The sequence below is a fragment of the Octodon degus genome, unplaced genomic scaffold (assembly GCF_000260255.1).
Source record: "Octodon degus isolate 3935 unplaced genomic scaffold, OctDeg1.0 scaffold00103, whole genome shotgun sequence".
Classification (NCBI taxonomy): Eukaryota; Metazoa; Chordata; class Mammalia; order Rodentia; family Octodontidae; genus Octodon; species Octodon degus.
The window spans coordinates 7,560,720-7,585,487 of NW_004524679.1; the positions used below are offsets into that span (position 1 = coordinate 7,560,720).

At 33.4% G+C, this 24,768-nt stretch overlaps 1 protein-coding gene across 1 annotated transcript in view; it reads left to right on the forward strand.

Moving 5' to 3' along the window:
* Positions 1 to 6,584: 6,584 nt before the first annotated feature.
* Klhl4 (kelch like family member 4) overlaps positions 6,585 to 24,768 on the forward strand; it is a 170,480-nt gene continuing 152,296 nt past the window's right edge. The window contains exon 1 of the mRNA XM_023723783.1: positions 6,585 to 7,006. Within this exon, the coding sequence (XP_023579551.1) occupies positions 6,585 to 7,006 (422 nt within the window). The remainder of the gene's footprint in view (positions 7,007 to 24,768) is intronic.

The window sequence follows — 24,768 nt, forward strand, 5'->3', positions numbered from 1 at the left end:
TGTCCCCAACACCTACATTTTGTTTTTGAAATACGAAATAGTAAAAAAATTCATTGGGAATGCATTACTTGTTGAGAAAGGACTTTTTTTCTTAGTTCACATAACAGAAATGAGTATTTTTTTTGGCAGGCTCAGCACACCCTGAGGGCAGAGCTGGTGTGGCATGTGGTGCAGGGATTGAACTGTGGTCCCCCGCGACTACTTAAGCTTGCCTAAGAAGGAGTTTTAGACCTCTGAGCTATCTTGCTATTGCTAGAATAAAACTGAAATCAGCATTAACTGATTTATTCCACTTGTTTATATAGATATAAACAGTGAAAAAATGTTCACCTCGAAGCTTGTGAATCAAAGTTTTACTGTATAATGTCACTGCATCTTGTGATCGTTTCCTGCAGATATAGTGGTACTTACTGTCCACAAGTCTAATTTAGTTATTTTACAACATTTTCTGGTAATCTGAGTGTGATGATTTCTTTTTTCTTTTTTCGGTACTGGGGATTGAACCCAGGACCTTGTGTTTGCCAGGCAAGCGCTTATTCTACTGAGCTATCTCCCCAGCCCACTAAGCATTCTGATTTCTGACAAAATTCTTTTAAATGGAGTGCTTACAACCTGTACAGTTTTGATGATTTCAGTGCAACACAGTATATTTCATTGAAAGTAAAAGTTTCATATCGAGAGTATGATGCGTTATTCCTGTGTACCTTTTAGTACATGGAATACATGACTGTTGTTTTTATTTAAGTTGCATAATTAAATAATTGTGAGAAAACATGAACTAAAATGCTCTCAATTCTAGTACCTTTGAATAATATAAATTACCGTTCCATTAGTAGGGACCTAGAAATGGAATAGTTGTCTAATTTATATTCAGAATCAATAGCAAAGGAATTCACAGCTGTTAAGCTGTCTAGAATATTCAACTGGGATTTAGTCTCACTTCTTTATACGTATAATCACTAATTACTTGGAAATTTTAGTTTTGTAAGTATTTTTATATTTTCTTTCATTTAAAAATTATAGCCTTCTTTGAGAAAATAAACTTATAAGAGAATTAGTTCAATTAAAATTATTATTCATTCTATCTACATAGATTAATTATTAAGTATACAATAGATAAGAATGTGATGGAAATGAAATGATTTAAGCAGATAAGATTCCTGCCCTCACATTTCCATTATTTCTGTTTGAATATACCTAAATCATTAGTACGTAAAAATTTAAAAAACTATTATGTCTTGTAAGATAGTATCTTTAGCTACTTTCTGGAAGATTTTTCTTAGTTGTGCTTCATTCTATACCCAATATCCAGGAAAATAATCATAATTGGTACATTTTTATCCACTACTTTCCCAGTAAATTTATATTGGTATAATTTATATGGGTATTTTTGTCAAACTGTGAACTTTGACAAATATCACTTATTAATCTTAATATAAGGAATATGGAGACAATCATAAAATTATATCTAAATAAAAAAAACTGAAGTGGCATATACAAAAATAATGTTTTTGATTTTTTAATATCCAACACGATTGTATTAACTTATTTTCTGTGACTATAATGACATACCTAAGCTGGACACTTTGTGTAGAAATGAGATTTATCTAACACATGGTTTTGGAGATTCCAGGGTATGGTATTTAGAAAGACTTGTCATTTATATGGATGACTTCACAATGACAGCAGTGCCTGAGAGACAAGAAGATCACTTAATGAAGCCAGAAAGTGTCTCAGGTGTCAGGCTTGATCTTTTATCTTAAAAACTGACTCAGACTCTCACAAGACCTATGTTAACTTCTCCTCAGATTGGGGTCTCAAATGTCCCAACTGAATCCAGTTCTCTTCATCATTAAATAGGGAACCAAACTTCCAACACATGAACCCCTAGAGAACAAACCACATTCAAACCATAGCAAGGATTTTATTCAGAATTACTAAAGTTGACAAATGCGGTATTTTTCCATGTTTTTGCCATATATGATTTATACATCTATTATAGCATTTCATTTATTGTGTATGAATATTTATAGTTTACTTCTTCTAGTACAAAACTGTCTTCTAGATGTATTGAACCTAACACATGAATCATATTTCTTTTCTTTTCTTTTCATTCTTTTTTTCTTTATGGTACCAAGGATTGAACTCAGGACCTTGTGTTTGCCAGGCAGGTGCTTATTCTATTGAGCCATCTCCTCAGCCCCATAAATCATATTTCTATTCTTATTTGTTAAATTAGCTATCCAGATAAAAGGGAAGTAATGCAGGTTTACTTGGCAGTACTCACTGACATGCCTAGAAATTATGAGATAAACTATTTGACATTTCCATCAATTCTTTATATGCTGAGTACTACTGAAGTATGTTGAAAATGAGATTGGAAAGTTTGAAATGAAAATAAGCTATTCATAAGTTATATAAAATATAAAAGTGAAGTATGTATCAATCTGTATTTATTACATTTCAAGTATGGGGGAAAACCTGCCATATTAGTCTGAGTAGTCAAGAGAATAGAACAAATATTTTGGGTGCATAATTTATTATAAGGATTTTACTTCCATGATTATGGAAGCTGGCATTTCTAAGATGTGGCACTGACAAGCTAAAGAACTAGGCATGCTAATGTTATCCCTTCACCTGAATGTTATTAGGTTTGAGGTCAAGATAAAGCTAGTGTTTCTGTTTGAATCTGAAGACAGGAAAAGAATATCCATGTTCCAACTTGGGTACTGAGGCAGGAAAAATTCATTCTTATTCAATGGAATATCAGATCTATTCAAGTTTTCAACTTTTTGATTGAGTCTTATTAATTTATAGAAAATGAACTGCTTCTCTTAGTTTGTAAGCTTAAATGTTAAAAATTCACCTCAAAACACCATCTCTGAAATAACCAAATTAATATTTAGTAAAATATCTGGACATCTCATATACTAGTCAAATTGTACTTAACCACCATCCCTATAAAAACAAGAGAGAAAAGTAAAAGACATCATTGAATTTATAGAAAATTAGATAAAAAATGTATGTCAATTAAGCTGAATTTATGCATGATACCCTTTTTCCCACCAACTTGACATGTTTTTAACATACTTTATAAATGTCTATTAAACATCAGTAATTACAGAAAATAAATCACTTTTATTTTATTTATTTACTTTTTTGTTTTGGGTGGAACCGAGAACTGAACTCAGGCCCTTGCACTTGCCAGGCAAGAGGTCATTCTACTAAGCTATCTCCCCGGCCCCTAATTTACTATTAAAATGAACTACTTTATACTTCAACACTTCCCCTCCAAACCTGCTCCCCCCATATATGTTACCAAAGTAAGTACAGATTCACTGTACTAGCTGAGGCAACACAAAGTGAACTATAATATTCATTTGCTTATATATTCAAAAATTTTACCTTTTTATCTTTATAAACAAAAGGTCTCAAGTCAAGAAATAGAAAAAGGAAAAGATCAAAATGTAAAGCCTATTTAAGTAAGCTTTTATCTGTACCTTTACTTCAAGCTACATGTACTCTACACATTAACATTAAAATTATATTGAGCATACCCAAGAACAAGAGTTAACATTTCATCTGGAATAGATAATCACATGAAACATAAATAGCTTGTTAAAAATTTTGTAGTTTAACTGGTTCATAAATAGATTCCCAGGGGGAAAAATGAGCACTTCCTGTTAAGAAAATAGAATGAACAATCAAGGGACTATGTATTAAATCCAGAAGAAGCCTAAAAATAAGGGATATTTTCCCTAAAAGTGCAATACTGGGATCAGGTCCTGTAAGTCAGTGGTAGAGCATGTGCAGTGGTTCAATCCAATGGTAAGTGCGCTGCAGTGGACTCTTTTATTTTGAGATGGGGTCTCAATATGTACCTCAGGATAGCCTAGACATTGTGATGAACCTCCTGCCTCAGCCTCCTGAATGTTGGGATTACAGGCATGTGCCACCAAATCTGGCTTCATTTTAGCTTGTGGTGAAAGAATTTATGACAAACAGTGTAGTTTGTGGCCTTCTAATTTCTTTATTAAATAATATTTAGAATTATTTTAATGGTACTGAGTACGCAACCCAAGTATTTGTGCACAGTAGGCAAGCACTCTTCCACTGAGTTAGACTGTCCCCCAACAACTCTCTACCCTGAAAATATAATTTTCGATGTTAGTAATCCCATGCTTGAAAGAAGCTTCAATTATCTAATTGTGATTTGCTTTATGAATCAAAGTTATAAAACAACATTGAAACAGAAAAATCAGATTTGAGTTTAGTTTGAGTACCTTGTTACTAATAACATTCTCCTTGTGTGAAAGTTCTTCAATATATTATTGTTATTTTACATTTCTTTTTTTTTTGGATTTAGGACAGGGTCTACAGTGTCTCACTGTGTAGCTTGGACTGGTAGTGATCTTCCTGTTTACTGCCTCCCAAGTGCTGGGATTACAGGTGCACACAAACACACCCAGTCTCCATTGCTGTCTCAGTGCCCTGGGGGCAGGGCCGGCACAGCTGGCCTGGTGATAGTACCCCCAGCCCCTGTGTCTACCTAAGTAGGTGCTTTAATACACTGAGCTATTTGTACAATTATTATATTTTTTTTTCTTTTGGGAAGGGTCTACAGGGTGTTCAGGGTCTCACTACTACATCTGGTTTATAGTGATCCACCTGTTTACATCCTCCCAAGAGCTGGGATTACAGGCGTGCACCACCACCCCCAGTCTTGTACATTTCTTAATAGGCATTGCTTTTGAAAATCATACAATGTGCTGTTTACGAGTTGTGTTTTTGTTTTTTTTAAAATGTATTTGGTACAGGGTTTCACTATGCAGCTTGGACTTGTATGATCCTCCTGTTTACAGCTTCTCCAGTGGTGAGATTACAGGCATGCACCACCACACCCAGTCTCAGTGGTGGGCTCAGTGAGCTCAGAAGTGAGGCTGGTGCCATATGTGGTGCCAGGGTTAAACTGAACCCCAGTCCCTGTGCTTGCCTAAGCAGGTGTTTAGTCTTCTGAGCTAACTTGCTAGCTCATGTTTTCACTTTTAACAGTTTTATACTAAGCGTTTCTGAATTGTAAGAGGTTATAGTAGTTCCATTATATTAGCCTAAATAGTTTGAGGCCTCGAAATACATTTTGACTAAATAAAAAAAAATTGCATGCCAAAACTTATCAGAAGCACGCATTTCATTAAGCTGATTTTGATTTCATTGCTTAGTGAAGCTGGTAGATACTTGTACTTCTTCTGCTTAGAATCCCCATATTATATGTGAAGAAACTGCCGTATAAAGAAGTAAAGGCACTTTTCCAGGTAAAACATGCATTAACATCGAGTCAAAAATGAAACCAAACCTAGCAAATTCAATGCTCCTAATGATGTACTCCTATAATTAACTCTTATCACATATACACAAGACATAAGAGCTTGATAAATTTCAAACAAAATTTCAAATTGTCATTGTTAAGTACATTCTTAGTCCCTAACAGTGTGTTGTGTAAACATTTATAACTGCAGAAAGCAGTGATTCTAATTTCAGATCTCAATATAATTTTGGCACAATATGGAACCACGTGGTGATTTTGTGTTACTCCAAAACATTACCTGATGCATCCTTCCATCAAGACTTCTGAACAAATAACATAGTTCTGTACTGCTGTCTATGGAAGTTAAAGGCATGATAAAGAGGTATTTATGTAGGCATACAGCCAGGAAGAAACTGCATTTTCGATCTTTGGTCTCTAAGAGTATATTTCTTCTAATTGAACTAACAGAATAAAGAACATGTAAGCTTAAAATAGTGTTTTATGTCTCATAGTGGGATGTATGTGTGTATGTGGGTGTGTAGCTGTGTGTGTTTATGCATAACCAACTCTTTCTTATATTTATAAATTAGTCAGGTTTTTAAATAAATGTTTACATAGAGACTAACATTTTCAAATGAACCCTAATATAATTGCTAATCTACATGAAGGAAATGATAAAGATATTTTTCTTTATTAAATTACATTCAGATTTTTCATAAGAATCCCCAAATAGATCATAATGAATTTTCTTGTTGCAAATTCTCCTGGGATACTGTGGCACACTTTAACAAATGAATATATTAGAACAGAATCTAGCAGGGAATGATGAGTGAGTCTAAAAGGAAATGAGTTTAAGCACTTTGCATTTACTCACTAGCCTGGATTTAAATTGCAGCCACTGCATTTTGGTAGAGAAGAGGATGGATTCGATATACGAAGCACAGGCAGTAGTGCTTTAGGCATGCAAATCTAGCAGTTGGAGTGTGTTGTGATAGCTGTTATCCTGTGTTAAACTGATTTACTTCTTTAAGGTCTGACCTCATCATCCTGTCAGACTGGGTTCCCACCTACACTGTGAACTGCAATTTTTTTGCTTCAGCTAGAAAGCTGATAGTATTCAGTATATCCAGGCAGTGGGGGAGGGGAGAGACAGGAAGAAAGACTGGTCTCTCCGTGTTTGTGCTTTTGTTAGTTCTACAGAAGAGGCAAAGAAGCAAGAGATAACAAAGGCCCCATTTCCTTTCTGTTAGAAAAGGCTTTTGTCTTTCCTCCTGCAGCTATGTCAGTGTCTGGCAAGAAAGAGTTTGATGTGAAACAGATCCTAAGGCTACGCTGGAGGTGGTTTAGTCATCCTTCACAAGGTTCCCTTAACATTGGAAGCTGCCTTCGGCAGGAAGGAAGAGAGGAGAGAGGGACCTCGGTTCAGGACAGGTTGAAGAACCACTCTCAGGACAGAAATAGACTAAAGAAAGTCAACAGTGCTGTCCACCACAATATATCAGCACCAGTGCCAGGACGGGGTCCTATTCTTCAAGCAAAGCTTCAGAATCTAAAGGATCGAAACTTCACAGAACATCTTGCAGCAAATGAAGATACTCCTAAAGCAGAACCAGAGGAGAATTTTTTCAAAGAAACTTGTGGGAAACTCACAGAAAATTTGGAGATGATGGCTGATGATAATAAAGAGGATTCTAGAGCACGGTAGGAGTTTTTGATTATGTACTTGAAAGCCGAAGTAAGTTTACTTATTCTCTAAAGTGTTCATTTAATATTAAATAAAAATCTTTGAATTTTCATGCAGTTAGGGTCTTCAAATATCCTCCCAAAATATAATAATACATATGATTTCATAATTAGAGAACATTTCTTATGGTGTTAAATTTGCTTCTCCATTTCTATATCATTGATAATTATTTGAGTTTGAAGAACTTTTAAAATGATTATTAATTCTCTAAATATAATCTGTAGCTTAGATGTTCAAATCTTTGTGATTCTTTGCGTAAGTATAATAGGCAACACAGCATTTACTACATGGTCAGTTAGGTTAACTTTTCCAAAAGAAAATCTCTGCTTACCATATCCTTATATATTGCTTAATAGAGACTTTTAGATTTCTGTTTTTCTTTTTCTTTTATTAATTTTATTGAGAAAGAAAAGTTCTGTTCCTTTTGTATGCACATATAGAACTTCCTTTTACATTCGAGATTCAGATTTTAGTACTTTCAATGGACTGTTTATAACCATGAAAATATTGTGCATAATGTAAATAATAAGGTATCACTTTCAGTAGTAAATTTCTAAAGTAGGAGACAGATTATGCCAGCTGTTTTTGAACATAAAAGTGGATAAATGGAAATAATTGTTTTGGATATTGTTTATTTTTTATTGTTCCTTACTTTTATGTTTGAATAGAAGACATTTGTTTTCATATTGTCAAATATATCTTAACCTACTAGTTCTTTACTGCTTTTTTCCTTTCCATGAAGAGAAATGTTTATATTCTCAACACGTAGGCAAAACTGATGATCTTTTCAGTACAATTGAATTTAGAGTTGCTATAGAAAAGCTAGTTTTGACAAGTTTAAAATTGTAATGGTTCATCATGAAGCTATAATAATTTATTTAAAATTATAGGTATTTTTTATACTATGTATCTATGGGGCACTGAAAATTTTGAAAATTTTGTTTCATTATTTAAGTTTCCCTAATATTTTTGCCAAATATTGTCTTGTTTATATAAATTTAAAACAGTATAAAAAACAAAAAGCAATATAATGTTATGGCAAAAGTCAGTTTTCCATATTGATACCTTCAACTTCATTTCTTATTGAAATAAAAATGTACAGTATATTTTGAGAAGTTCAATATTAGACTGAGTGATATAGACTTCAAAGAAATAAAATGTGTATATGTGGATTTTCTTTTGTACATTGTATTTACATGAAGAAGTGCTATAAGCATTACTATTAAAGATGCATTTGTTCCAACTGAAAGGATTTTCAAAGTGTGCAGTCTATACTTTCAGATTTAGCAGATATTTGTAATTATTTCTAGTTATTATGCATAACATTTAACATTTAACTCTATTGTATATGAATTTAAATTACCTAATCTACTGTCCTAAAAATTTCTTCAAAAACTCAAATGAATTGATTTTTCAGAAGGGAAATGCTTATAATGAAGTAAGTGCTAGAAGATAATGATGGATAACATGTTTAATAAACATTGTTGTGATAGTTTAAAAATTCTCTTTCAGTTATGATATTTATATTTTGAGGTTGGAAATTAATGTATTAAATATCATACAATGTCAGTGAAATGGAAGTAATTTCTTAATACAAAACAAGAATGTCATAAATGTGCAAGGATATCTTTGATAGAAGAACTAAATTGAGGACCTAATTAATTTAGATCTGATGCCTAAGTCTCCATTTTGTTTCAAGAGGATTTAAAGATGGATTTTTCTAAAGTATGGCTTCTCTGATAACTTTCCCCTTTAGTACTCAGACACTTGGGCTTGCCAGGCAAATGCTTATTCTACTGAGCCATCTCCCCAGCCCCGAGTTCTGATAACTTTACAGCAGCCTTTTATGCCCTCAGTATAACTTTGTCATTTAAAAAGGAGTAATCAATATGGAGAAGCACTTCAGTAGTAGGAGATAAGCTCTGACACCCAGTCAAAATAAGCATCCTTAAGCTTCTCCACTTTCTTTAAATCCTATAAGGAACAGAGAATGGACTGAATTACAAATGTGATAGAACAGAGAATCACCTACAATGAATCCTCAGAAAGATATAAACGCTATTTTTTAAAGCTATATTAATATATTGGTTTGACATTTAAAAATCCAAATTTGTGGTTTGGGAATTTGAAGATTCAAACATACACCTACAAAGTTGGGTAAACCTAATGTATTTAGAAATTACTCTAGAACCAAATCAAGCAACATGGATATGCAATAGGCATTGAACAGAAATCTGGACTTAAGTGTCAATTTTTCTTTTAGGTATCTAGTAACTGTTCATTACAACAGCTGCTCATAAGTAAATGCATAGGGACACAGGCAAATGCCAAAATGTTGGCATTAGGCAATATTATGCTAAACTACACTTGTTAAAACAAAAGCAGTTATCTCTACAATGTGTTTGATAATATTAAATAAAATAGACATAACTTGTTTGTGGCCCCAGAACATGTTGCAAAATTTAAAGTACACAGCGTTGAGGAAAGGAATTGTCAGGAATGGGGCTCATCCCTTCATTCTATGTGCCAGTGTTTTAGAATTTTGTATAGCTTGAAAAATTGTGCATCTTTGTACGTCTTCTCCATTAGACAAAACAACAAATTTCCTCTCCTTTTTCAAATGATTTTTTCCTAGAAAAGAGCAACTGTAATTAAATATATTGATATCTCAAGAAAAGAATTGGATGGATAAGAGATTTCAATAATTGTTTTTATTAATATTGAGCATCTTCCATATGTCAGGCACCTTTATAAGTGTTAAGAATAAAATAGAATCAAAACTAAAGAAACTTTTCATGGATTATACATACTAAAAGAAAGGGAGGCAATAAAATGTGACAAAATATAGTATTCATATGGTTATAAATAATGTAAAGAAAAATTAAATAAAATACTCTTTCAGAAGGTTGATGACCAGGTGTGGTGATATTTGAGCACAGATTTAAAATGAATTGAAACTAGCAGCTAAGAAGTGTAAATGAAGATTTTAAAGCAAATAAGAGTTTCTTTTCAAGAGACTCCGTAAACATTATATATCTCTTTGAGTACAAAAAATTGTCACATATTTCCACACTATCTAATTAATAACATTAAAAACATCCTGTAGCTTAACCTGTGAACTGAAAATGTGCTCTTCCTTGTTGCCCAGCGTACTGACTTTAGGATCACATGGCACATCCTGTGCCACAGAGGTTACTTTCCAGTCATCCTGTAACCATGGTGGTGTTTTGTTCTCTGGAAATCTGGCTATTCAGCCAGTAAAACATATGGCTATAAAATAGACACAAGAAAATTCCTTTGTAAAAAACTAAATGCAGTCAAATGGGTTTGGCTCTTCATTCTCAACACAAACTTATCTGTAGGTGTAATATGCTTGAGAAATATTTACATTTCATTTAAATTCTGAATTTAAAGCAGTGAAAGTTACTTTCAGATTGCTTTTTGTAAGGTAAAATGTGGCCTAGGTAGATATTTGTAAGAAGTGCCTTCCAGGAAGAAAGAGCAATAATTTCAGTGATCCTGAGATGGGAGTGTTCATAATGTGTTTAAACATAAGGAGGCCAATGCAACTACAATAAAGTGTTCACAGTTCGGAGAAGATGACAACAGAATGAAAATATTAAGAAAATCATAGTAATACATCCTTCAAAATAGGAGGCTTATCAACAAGTCCTATGTACCATGTATAATGAACTTTACATATATTTTCTTATCTATTTTTGAATATGAAAATTGTGTTCACAACTACAACTAATATTTCTCTTGGAAATATTTTGCTGAATATATGTTTTTGCTTGTCTTCTTGGCTGGAAAAATAGCATGTTTTAACAAAGTACATAGTTAGGACTAATTTACTTAACTTTATAGTGCATCATTTAGCAGAAGTGTTACCTCAAAGGAAATAACAGTAGATATGCTATAACTTTATTGTTATTTACATATTAGTTAAGAAATATTTTGCCTATTAGTATAAAATATTTTAAATAATTAAATTTAGAAGGCTTTGTCTAATAATTTAATTTAGTAATTCTTAACCTTTGCAGAGATGGAACTACTTAATGTTAAATACCATGGTCCTGAAATCTTATTTCTGGTAGTATATACAGCATAGATATTTAAGTTAGCATTCATTAAAATATATTCAATATTTGAAAATTTTAAAAGCTCTTGAGCCTAAGGATATTATGATACTACGGTGACATGTTTTTTTACATATTGTGAGTAAATAATTTTAATCATTATTTTTGCTTTGAAAGACAAGCATTTCCTTTTTGCACTTGCAAATAAATATAAAATAGATAAAATGTTTTGTACTATTTAATATGTAATCTCAAGAGCAACAAAGTAATTGTATTGACCTTTTGCAATTTGGACAAGTAGTCAGATACTGAAATACCTTATTTTGAAGTTTACTTCTTATGTCTGTGTATTTTCTTTCTGAATCTTTAAGATATTTGTTGCTTTTGTCCTCTTGATGTCTTTCTTATAACTTTATAAAAGAAAGAATTTTGGTTTTGTGTATGTCCATATGTATGTGTATACATATGTATGCATTAATATCATTGTTCTATTATATAAGGGAGGAGAAAAACTAAAACAAAATGGAAGGCCTGGATAATACTAGATTGTAAAGGAATTTATGTAAAAATATGTTTTATAAGACAAACATGGAATGTATGTACTTTCAGAAAATATGATCTATTTAAAAAAACAGGTATAAGCAAAGAATTTTTTGGACAGAGCCTAAATTGCACAAGATATAACATCAAGAATAAACAAATAGCATTGTTATGGTCTGTGTGTAGATGTCCCTCCCAAAGCCGAATGCAGTCATGGGGCAACTTCTTGCGTTTGTGATTGATTATTGTGTGTGTGAATGCTGCACCTGCCCTGGGGCAGGTAATTTGTACTACAATGTAAGGAGAGGAGAGAGGCTAGCTGTCTGCCTGAGCTACTGCCACTCCCTTTGCTCTCTGCTCTTTATCTTGGCCATGAAAGGTTGCTTTCTTCCATGTGCCACTCTACCTTGGAGCTAGCTGAGTATGAACTGAAACCTCTATTAATTGTGAGCTAAATAAACCTTTCTTTCCCTAATTTTGAGTGTCAGGTATTTGCCGCGGCAATGAGAGAAGAGAAACAGAGGCAGGGATCATATCAAATTACAAAGTTCATGCACAGCAAAGAAATCAATCAGCAGAGAGAGAAGACCACCCATAGAATTCCCAGTGAATCCTGAAAGGACTAATATATAGAATACATACAAAATTCAAAAGCATTAGCTTCTCCTAAATAAAAGGTTCAATCAAAAATATGGTCAACTGAAATGGATACCTCACAGAAGCACAAATCATGAGTTAATATATGATAAAATTTTCAAGATCACTGGCTATTAAAGAACTGCACATTAAAGCAGTCATGAGATTCTTTGATTCTTTCTTCCTACACATAGAAAAGCTGTCATGAATAAGTCAAATGATCACAAATGCTGGCAAGGCTGCAATGAATATGTACCCTTCTACATTGTGGGCATGTTAACTAGTACAACTTTTATGAAAATCAGTATAGTATTTCCCACAAATCTAAAAATAGAAATTCAGTTTGATCCACCAATTCTTCTAAGAGGTACCATCTCTAAAGAGTAAAAAATATCATAACATGGTGTTGCATGCATACCCATGTTTGTTGCAGCACAATGCATTATATCTTAAATTTTGAAAATGGCCTGTATGTCCATGAGTAGATGAATGGTTGCACAAAGTGGTACACAATGGAGTAGTATTCTGCCATAAAGAAGAACAAACTCAAGTCATTTTTAGAAAAAATGGATGTGCCAAAAAAGACCATAATAATAAGTGAAATAAATCAGTTACACAATCTTGGATATCACATGGTTTCTCTTATATGAGAAACATAAAATATAAGTAAAGATCAAAATAAATAATAAGTAATATAGATAATACAAAATAGGGAGATAGATATTTTGCAAAAAGAAAGGGAACCAAGAAATGAATTAAATGGGGAAGGAAGGGGTTAAATAAGTAAGAAATGTTATGTACATGTGTCTTCTTCTCATGTGAGATATGATCATTATGTACCACAAATATACTAATAAAACATTATTACAAAAAATATGAAATATTGGATGTAAGAAGCCAATTGTGCTTTACAGCAATTATACAATAGATGTGATATGTGGAGCTTTCTATAGATTTTCTTGAAATGGAAAATAACTTATGTAACTGGACATAGTAACCTGATGGCAGATTAATCACAGGCCATTCTTTACACCCTTAAGAGAGAAAAACAGTTTCCTCCTGATCTTGCCATAGCATGAACACTGTGATGCACATCCCAGAAGATTTCATCACGCTATAGCAGCTGCACATATGCAATGAGCCATTCTACTACAACTTCTATAGTCTAGTTGTACACTATGGATACAAGGAAAATATAGTTCTAAAATTCAGTAAGAATGTAAACATGTCAACAGGGCACAGAACCCAAGTAAATTAGCTGTTAATAACAGAAAGTAGAGCAATTTGAAATAGAAAATAAAGTACTATTAGATTATGTTGCAGAGAACAAAATAAACATATTTGTATATATTGTTAGTACATTACTGAAATAAAATGAAAATTCTCTTGTAATTTCAAAATATGATTTTGCAAACTCTATGACAAAGAGATGCATTCAAATAAGCTTTAAGAATTGACTACAGGTACTGTCTTTTTTCAAATAGTGAATAGAGTCAGGAAAAATCACAAGAAATTTATAAATTTAAGTTGAGAGACACATGATAATCCTCTCAGCTAGATAATCAAGTTTAACATCAAAGTGTTCAATGATTTCAACTGTATGAACTCTTTGTAGGATGTGTTAAAAGTGACAGTTATGTTTGTCCTTTTCTGTCTGTAAAACCCAACAGCTCAGTCTACTCATGAGAAGATATTAGACAAAAATAAGTAAGGTGGCATCTTAATTGCTGCTTAGTAATCTAGAGATGCTCAGTGTCATCAACAACAAAGTCTGAAAAGCTATAATGAACAAGAAGAGTTTATGAAATTATAATAAAGAAATGTCAGGTAGAACAGAAAGCAGCCTTTGGAAAGTACTTAAGAAATTTATATGGAGATGGATTTTTGGGAATAGTAATACATGAAAATCAGTTGCTTAGGTTATTTTTAATATTGTTTTCTATTATTTTTTTTGAGAAGCAAATAGCAATGAGACAGTTTCAAAACAGGTTAGTATGACAGTTGCAATAATTACTACACTGCATATTGTCTTTATAGTAGTTATTCATAGTACAAGATGCAGACATGATATACTGTCCAAGCACTATTAGTACAAATATTTCTTCTCATCAAGAAAAAGTGGCTGTATTTCTATCTTATTTTGTATATACAGACAAAATGGACTTTTATTTATATCCCCTTTTTTGTTTAGTTTTGCCAGAGATGGGTATTTAAATATTGTAGGTGCGTGATATCAGCAAAATAATCCAATATAGTCCAGTAGTCCATAATAGTAGTGGGTTACCTGTAGGACTGGCAATGTCAGAAGTTGACTTCAGTCTTTTAGAGTTCAGCATATTAACATGGCTTTACTTTTTAATAACTCATTTCCATACTTTTTTGCTGGAAAATTAAGATCAAGATAAACTAATACCTATATAACAAGAAATGTAACTTTTTAATTTGCCAAGGTCGGTCAAATCCCCTCAGGATTTACCCTGAAATCCTGTACTGCAGTTTGTAGGTCCTTTGTCAGTGTCAGCCATGTGGATGAGTCATGGTCATTGCTTGACCAATTTGCTCTTTGTGAAAGCCTGAGAGAATGTTTTCTCTCTAAGTGACTCTCCTTAGACATATTATACATTGTCAGTCACTTTCCTCTGTGGCCTCATAATCTTCCTGATCAGAAAATTTGGGACACAGCTGAGTTGCAGGATGTTACAGTACAGGTACACTTATGTCCTGCATCTTCACTGACCTTGAATGGCTAGAGCCAAAATGTTGGTTATCCTTGTAGCCCTCCTTCTTCTCTAATTTTGCTTAGCAAACTTAAGTCATTAACCCTCCAGAAGAGAAGCTCAATGGTATTATTACCCTATAATATATGCAGTTGAGCTTAACCTCACTCTGTCTGAATATCAAACATCTTAGACATAATATGGAACAGGTATTTTTCATCAAGCATTGATATGTTAAACTTTATTTCTTTATTTATTTTTATATCTTTAATTATTTTTCTGGGGTGGAACCCGGGATTGAACTCAGACTCTTGCACTTGCCAGGCAATCACTTATTCTATTGAGCCATCTCCCTGGAACCCTATATGTTAAACTTTAAATCCCTACACAATGTGAAGAAAAAGTGAAAAAAATATTAAAAATAGGACTAAACAATTCACATTTTTACACAGAAATGTAATCTTTAAAAATCTAACCATATACAGCATTGTAGCAGGACAGTCCTATGACATTTATTTCTTCTCACTTGTTTTCATTTATTTCCCTCCTTTGTTAAACAGCCATTTACTTGAGAGACAGTAGAGCAGTAATTGATATGACATTAGAAGCAGAATTTATTTAGAAATCCAGAATAACAGACATTCCAAGCATGTCCCTAGTATTACACATTGCTATCTTCAGTGCAGTTGCTTAGTTCTCATGCATCATCATATATAGTTACTCAGGGTGAAAATACCACCAGTTAACTGCTAGTTTTAAAAAACCTGCTTAAGATTCTCAGGATCATTCCCTTAACCATCTTGTGCATATAAGTGCATGGTTTTGCCCCGTCATGTCTCCTAGCTTTTCTCTTTGCCCTCTCTTCTTTATTTAATTTTTAAGTTCTTGCTTTCCTTTTAAATGTGTTATAACTTTCTATTATTATTTCTTCTTCAGAGGTTTTGCCCTAGGGAGACTATAAGATATTTACACATGTGGTTCTGGTTTCATTTATGAGTATATGTTCAAGTGGCATCCACTTATATATGAAGGCTTCAAGTTTATTACTCTTTATAGCTCAGTAACATTCTATCACATAAAAATACCACATGTTTTACATCCATTGCTCAGGTGACAGACATTATAGTTGCTTCCAAGTTTTGGCTATCACAAATTGTGCTGCTAGGGCCCGGGAAAATGGCTTAGTAGAATAAGTGATTCCCTGTCAAACACAAGGGTCTGAGTTCAATCCATGGTTCTGCAAATTAAATAAATAAATAAATAAATAAATAAATAAATAAATAGTACTGCTATAAACATAGATGCACATATGTCACTGTGAAATGATGTTTTCTTCTGAGAAAATTCCCAGTCAGGGAATAGCTGGTTTGAATGGGATTTCAAGTTCTATATTTTAAGAAGTCTCCGTACTGATTTCCATAGTGGTTTTACCAGTCTACATTACCACCAACAGTGGAAAAGGGTTCCTTTTTTTACCACAGCCTCTTCAACATTTGTTGTTGGTTGATTTCTTTATGATAGCTATTCTTTCTATGGTTAGATGGAATCTCAGTGTAGGTTTTGTGTTTCACAGATGGCTAGAGATGTGGAGCATTTTTTCCTATATATATATTAACTTCTATAATTTCATGCTCCAAGAAGGGTGTGTTTATCTTGGATGCTCAAGTTTCTATTGGATCTTTAAATTTTTTGGTCTTAATGTTTTCTAGTTCTTTATAAATTCTAGAGAAAAGACATTTGTCTGAGTGCTATCAGTTAAGATTTTTTTCTGAAATTGTTGGTTTTCTTTTCATTTTGTTTGTAATTTCTTTTGACATGAAATAATTTCTCAGCAAGGGTTGGTCCTGGTTGTTAATTCTTTCAAGAATCACTCATGCAGTTTGATTTTTATTCATGAACTGTTTGCTTACCCTTATGACTTCAAGAGTTCCTCCTTCTTTTTCTTCCAGGAGATTTTGTGTTTCTGTTTTAATGTTTATATCTTTAAACCATTTTGAATTTAGTTTACTGTATTGCAATAGGCCTGGGCAAAGTTTTAGTTTTTGGGATGTAGAGAGCCAATTTTTCCAGCACTATTTGTTAAAGAGGCTATCTTTCTTCCAATAAGCATGATTGGCCCCTTTGTCAAAGATAAGGTGACTGAGTTTGTGCGTACTGCATTCTGCATCTTCTAAACTATTCCATTCATCATCAAGTCCGGAATTTTTTTTGACAATACCATGCTGTTTTTATCACAGTAGCTTTTTAGTATAATTTCATGTCAGGAATTGTAATGTTTCCTGACTTGTCTTTTCCCAAGATTGGTTTTGCTATTCTGCATAATTTCTGGTTCCAAATAAATTTTGGGAATCATTTCTCCAGATCAGAGACATACTTTGTTGGTGTTTTGATAGGGATTGCATTAAATCTGTACAACAGTGTTGGTAGTATGCCTATCTTCACAATATTGATTCTTCCTATCCAGGAGCAGTAAATATCTTTCCAATTTCTGAAATCTTGTACGATCTCTTTTTTCACAGTGCTGTAATGTTCAATGAATAGATCTTTGACTTCTTCAGTTAGTTTAATTCCTAAGTATTTCATTTTCCATGGTGCTATCGTTTAATGTATTGTTTCTGTAATTTCCCTCTCAGTGTGTTTATTATCTGTGTAGTGAAATGCTATTAACTTTTGGGTATCAATTTTGTATCCTGCTATGCTACTGAATTTGCGTATTAATTCTAGTAGCTTCTTGATGGAGTTTTTTTGGTCTTGAAAGTAAAGCATTATGTCATCTTCAAATAACGATAGTTTAACTTCTTCTTTACCTATTCTTATTCCTTTTATTTCTCTCTCTTGCCTAAGGGTTCTTGCTAATGATTCCAGAACTATATTTAACAGAAGTGGTGATAGAAGTCATCCTTGTCTTGTACCAGATCTGAGAGTAAAAGATTTCAGTTTTTCCTCATATAGAATTATGTTAGCCATTGGCTTGTCATAGCTGGCTCTTGTCAGATTGAAGTAGAGGCCATCTATTCCAATTTTATATATGACTTTGAAGATGAATGAGTGTTGAACTTAGTTAAATGCATTTTTTTTTTCTGGTGGAACCGGGGATTGAACTCAGGTCCTTGATCTTGCCAGGGAAACGCCTATTCCACTGAGCCATCTCCCCGGCCCCATTCAAATGCATTTTGTGCATCAATTGAGATGATAATGTGAATTTTGGTTTGACTCTATTGATATAGTATATTACATTTATAAGTATGCATATATTGAACCATGTTTATATCCCTGGGATGAATCCGACCTGGTCATGGTGCATAATCTTCTTGATGATTTGCTGTGTTCTATTCACTGGGATTTTATTGAGGATTTTTGTATGTATGTTCATAAGAGAGTTTGGCCTGTAGCTCTTGTTTTTAGTTGTGTCTTTCCCTGAATGATGTATCAGTATAAAAGTAGCATCCAGGAACAATTGTGGGAGAATTGCTTCCTTTTCAATTTCATTGAACAGATTGAGGAGTTTTGGGATTATATCTTCTATAAATTAGTTGTAGAATTCAAGTGTGAATCCATCAGGACCTGGATATTTGTTTGTAGGTAGGGCTTTTATTACATTTCACATTTCATTGGGTGTTATGGGGTTATTGAGAGTTGTTAGATCTTTTTGATTCAATTTTGGTATTTTGTAGATTTATAAGAATCTTTTCATTTCTTCTGTGTCTTCTATTCTGTGAGAGTAAAATTTCTCAAAGTAGCTATTAATGATCTTCTGAATTTCCACCAGGCCTCTGGTGATTGCACCCTTTTCATTTGTTATTACTTGTATTTGAGTTTTTTCTTTACTCTTTTTGATGAGGCTAGCTATGGGCTTATCAATTTTATTTAGTCATTCAAAGAACCATATTTTTTATTCTTTAATTCTTTGAATTGTTTTCCTCCTCTCGATAGAATTTATTTCTGCTCTAATCTTTAAGGTTTCTTCCCTTCTTTGTACTTTGGGTTTGGTGTACTCTTCCTTTTCTAGCTATTGGAGGTGCAACATTTCGGTGTTTATTTTTTCCTGTCCGGTTTTCCTAATGAATGATTTCACAGCCATCAATTTCACTCTATGAACTGCCTTTATCACATCCCATAAAATCCAATAAGTTGTGCGTAAATTTTCATTGCCTTTGTTAATCTGTACAAAAAAGTACATGTTCCAAAAAGCACAAATGACAGGATGTAATTTTTGCAAGGATTATCACAGAAGGAAGGGTATGAAGATGAAGAAGGTAACTTTGTAATCAGCAGAAGACTGGGTACTTAAATAGCCCCACTGTGATCTCTTCTTTTTTTTGACAAAACTGAAGGTATTTGATCGGGTAAATAAAAAGTAAACAAAGCCCACCAAAATAATAAACAGGCAAATAAACCCTAGTTAACCATGCCCATAGAAAACTATATGAAACAAAGCAAAGCAATGCTTGTAGAGGAGACAAGAAGCAGGCTCAGTAGGACAAAATCCTTCATTCATTACCCAGCAAGAGAAAAAAATGAATCTTAGAGTGGGAAACTAGATCAAGCTATCCAACTTCTGAATGCAACCAAAGAGGATTGGCTCTCATCTATCCAAAACTCTAAGAATTCAAATTTTATTCATTTGTGAATACAGGGAGAAGAGCACCCTGGTGGTTTTTAACAGCAGTATACGTATGACTCGGGGGGTGTTCTTTCTAAGATATTTACTTCCTATTCCTTTTTCTTTTTTATTCCATCATCTAATTTGCAGTGTATTGCTCAGTATTAAATTACACTATTCCTCAATCATAGGATAAAGAGAGAAATTGTCAGAGTAAGTTTTAAATTTCATTATTATTATATCGCTTTTTCTGTAGATGCTGACATAAGAATGGTAGTGGTTTTCTCCTTGCAAGACAGTGACTGGAACTGATTATATGATAACATTGAAGAGATTATAAATATTGAAACACATCAAAAGTTAATTTCACATAATTGGGAAATGTTTACTAACTAAAGAGATATACAAAACAGTTGTAAAATTTTTCTACCTTAATTGATCCTCCACTATCAACACAAAAATATCATGAAAAGACAAGGCATCTACATGTCTATCAGAACTCTAAACTCTCCAGAAGCTAATTTTATGGGCAATGAAGTGGAAGGATTTACAAACAAACAACTCAAAAATCAAAAGTGTAATATATTTGAAGAGATCAAAGAAAAAATATTCATAAGATATTTGGTGAACACAAATAGAATGTAAATAAAATGTGTAATTAATAACATGTAATGAGCATAGGTTAAAGAAGACACAAACATCTTATGAAATTAAACAAGAAATTATAATATATGAATGACAATTTTCGAGAAAAACAGACTATAAAATAAAGTGAAATTCAAGATATAAAATAACAAAAGGAAATCTGGAATGGTTAATGTGATGACAGAGTATCAAAACTTCAAGATGCTGGAGAAATAATTCAGTGGCTGAAGTGCCTGCCTGGCACACACAAAGTCCTGAGTGCAGTCCTCCATATGAATGCAATAAAAAACAAAACAAAACACCAGAACTGAAGATAAGTTTTTAGTAGCAGATCATGTACTCATTAATACCCTAAAACAATAAAACATTATGGATCTGAACCTAAAAGCTGCCATATGACTCAAAAAATTCTAATAATAATACAATTTAACACATTTTGGGGCCTTAAATCATGAGTCACAGAAGAGTATGGAATTAAGTTTTGAAAACATTAAAAATGCAATGTAGCTTAATATATGCTGCAAAATTATCCTTCATTATTTATGTAGACATACTTTCCATCATGTAGAGAATTTGTAAACACTAAATTAACATTTCAGAAAGTACTCAAGGTAATCCTAGACAAAGACAATGAGACCAGCATTGTCATCAAAGAACCCAAAGGTAAGCACATTTTTAACTTGAGAAGCTATTACACAAAAGGTAAACATGTAAGAATCAGCAAAGGAAAATAATCTAATCATTATCAATAGCAGTTCATAGCAATAAATCTGAAACCAAATGATTGTCTTCCCAATCAAAAGACATAGACTTGAAGACTAGATGAAAAACAAGATATAACGGTATTTTACGTTACAATAAACATACTGGATCCAACAAAAGACACATGTAGTGAAAGTGAAAGAGTAGAAAGCAGTAGTCAACGCAACAGAAGACTACAACCAAGCAGAAGTAGCTATTCTAGTTTCAGAAAATGTAAGATTCCATCTAAATCACATCAGAAGAGATAGAATCATAACATATTAACAAAAGGAACAATTTGAAAAGGTACCTGTAAATACATATGTTTTACATATTTAATCAATACCCAATTTCATAAAACAAACTATTTAGCATAAATAGCAGATGAACATTAGTAAAAATCATTGCTAAGGACTTGTATAAGTAACTGTCACAAATAGATTAACTACTCTGATAATCTGAGCAAATTTGAAGACAACCTTACACCAGTATTAATGGAAGGCTCAAGTCAACAGATTCAGACATTGCCAGTCCTGTGGATAATCCACTACTATTGTGGACTCAGGAATATATTGGAATATTTTGCTGAATTCATGCACCTACAATATTTGGATGGCAACGGTATATACATCTCGACAAAACTAAACAAAAAAAGGAGACATAATTGAAGGACAATGTTTTATCTGTATACACAAAATAGGATAGATATACAGCTACTTTCACTTAATTCAATGAGAAGAAAGATTTGTACTAATAGTGCTTGGACAGGATATCATGTCTGCATCTTGAGTTATGAATGACTACTACACAGACAGCAATATACAATGTATTAATTGTTGTAACTCTCCGACCAACCTGTTTTGAAACTATTTCCTTGCAATTTTTTCTCAATAAAATAATAAAAAAATTAAACAAATTCTGAAAAAATCAAAACGATATTAAAACAACCTTTTAATACTTATTACTTTATTTAGTAAAATTCTATGTCATTTCTGTTGATATTTTTAAAGAATACATTATAGTGATAGAAAAACAGCATGAGAAATTTTATTAATAGTATGATAAGCGCCCCAGCCCAGGCTGTCATGTGTAAGAAGTTCTGTGTGCCCTTCAGACCACTCCAGCCAGAGCCAAGGCCTGACATGTGTGCAGCTTCTGCGTACCTGCCTGACCCCATCAACCCCATCCCAGGCCCCGTGTGTGTGTGAGAACTCCTGTGGGGCCAACAGACCCCTCCAGCCTGAGCCCAGGCTTGACCACTGTGCTTGACGGACTCTTCCAATATGATCCCAGGCCCAGCGTGTGTCTCAGAACTTTGACAGCACTCCTCTGACATCTCCAGCCACAGCCCAGACCCCACTTGTTTGTAAGACCTTCCCTGTTCCCTCCAGAACCCTGCAGCCAGAGCCCAGGCCTGGCCTGCTGCAGCAGGAAAAAGCTGTGCAGAGGAGCCAGACCCAAGCTAGCCACATCCAGAGGAGTTCAAATTTGGTAGATCCAGACCTGGTAAGCTGGGACACTTGGTTACACCCAGATCTATGAGAGCATACTCTATCTTTCTCTCTTAATCTAGAGAGGGTGCAACAGGTAATCAGGGTGAACTAGGCTGCTGGAAGACCACAGGTATATCAAAGAGAGGTGATCAGACAGATCAGCTTAGGGAAACTAACTTAAATACAAATTCCCAATTTAACATCTGCTTAGCTATACAGATATAATGTTTGATATTACAATCTAAAATACAAACTCAATAATTACAAAAGTTTGTCAACTGCTAAATATCACTACCCATTATTAATGTTCTTAATTATAGTTCTTTAAATACAATACTAACTGCCTTAAACATATAATCTTTTTTGGGTCAGAATTTTGGTAGGTGCTAAGGTAATAGATGCACCAAAGCGCTAAAGCAAAGGTCAGAGGACAGTGTTATACAAAACACCAAAGAGAAGGATCAAAATGCATTCTCAGGCCCTGAGCCCATGCAGAATAAATGCAGGAGACACTAGCATAGAAGAAATTGGGAATCAAACCACTGAACTCTCTGAATAATAACATCTGAAGTAAAGAAACAACTGCAGAAAGGTATGGAGGTATTCAGATCACAATCTCTAAAGTTAAAAAAAAATGATAACTACAGTAAAAGTATAACTAAGTGATTCTAAAGAATACATTGATTACAAAAAAATAGAAAAGAAAAATGATGGAATCCTTGAATGAACAATTTAGTGAAGAAATAGAGACCAGAAAGCAGCTTCACAGAGATATAAAGGAATTTAAAATCTCAATCACAAGCTTGGAAATCCATTTGAATAAAAGTGAAGATAGAGGTTTAGATCTTGAAGACAATGTTCAGCTAATGAAAAGGTAAGAAAAGATCTCTGAAAAATAACTAGGATGCAGGAAAAAGTAAATCAACATCTTCAAGGTGATGTAAAGATGAACAACGTAAGATTAATTGGCATCAATGAGAAAGAAAGAGTCAAAACAAATGATATAAAAAGAATATGGACAGAAGTAATAGCAGAAAACTTCCCAAATATGGGAAGAAATCTGACATTCAGGTAACTGAAGCATATAGAACTAGAAATATCATCAATCCAATTAAAAACACACTCAGACATATAATAATCAAGATACAAGAAATCCAGCACAAGAACAACATACTAAAAGCTTGTAGAGGAAAGAAATAGATCGCACTTGCAGGATATCCCATCAAAATAATGGCAGATTTCTTGTCACAAACCATAAAGTCAAGAAGAATATGAAGCGAAGTACAAGTCCTCAAAGAAAACAAATTCCATCCCAGAGTGCTGTACCCTACAAACCTCTGTTTCAAGCTTGATGGAGAAGTGAAATACTTGCATGAAAAAGAACAACTAAAGAATTTCACTATGAAAAAGCCAATTCTACACAGTCTACTAAAAGATATTCTAGAGAGAGACCAAAATGACCACAACTCCACAAAGGACACAGAAAGAACCCATCAAATAGCACAAACGATTAAACCCAGGAGTAAAGGTACATAAAATAGCAGGTAAAAAACATGTGAATTGTAAGTCAACAAAACTCAAATATGATCATCAATATAAACAGTCTCAAGTCACCATTTAATGAAATAGAACATCAGAGTAGATAAGGAAGCAAAATCCAACACTATGCTGTATACAAGAAACACACTTAGCTCATAAAGAAATTCATAGGCTGGAAGTCAAAGGATGGAAAACAATACTACATGCCCCAGCACCACAGAAAAAGCAGGGCTAGCCTTCATATATGCAGACAGTCTCAACTTCATACCAAGAAAGACCAAATGAAGCAAAAAAGGCCACTACATGCTGGTTAGGGGAAATATTCAAGAGGAAGAGGTAATACTCATGAACACATATGCACCAAACACAGGAGTACCCAAATATATAAGACAAATCTTAATGGGCATGAAATATATAATACCCAATACCACAATCTTAACAGCAGAACATAACACCCAGTATCCCAAAAAGACAGGTCAAGCAGACAAAAAATAGCAAAGAAATAGCAGAGCTGAGCCAGAGCTTGAAATAAAATGACTTAGTGAATGTATACAAAATGCTCTACCCAACCACATCTCAATACACATTTTTCTCAGCTGCACATGGGACATTTTCTAAAATAGGCCACATACTAGTCCATAAGTCATGCTTAAGAATATGCAAGAAAACAGAAATTATCCCTTGCATATTATCTAACCACAGTGAAATGAAACTGGAAATAAATGG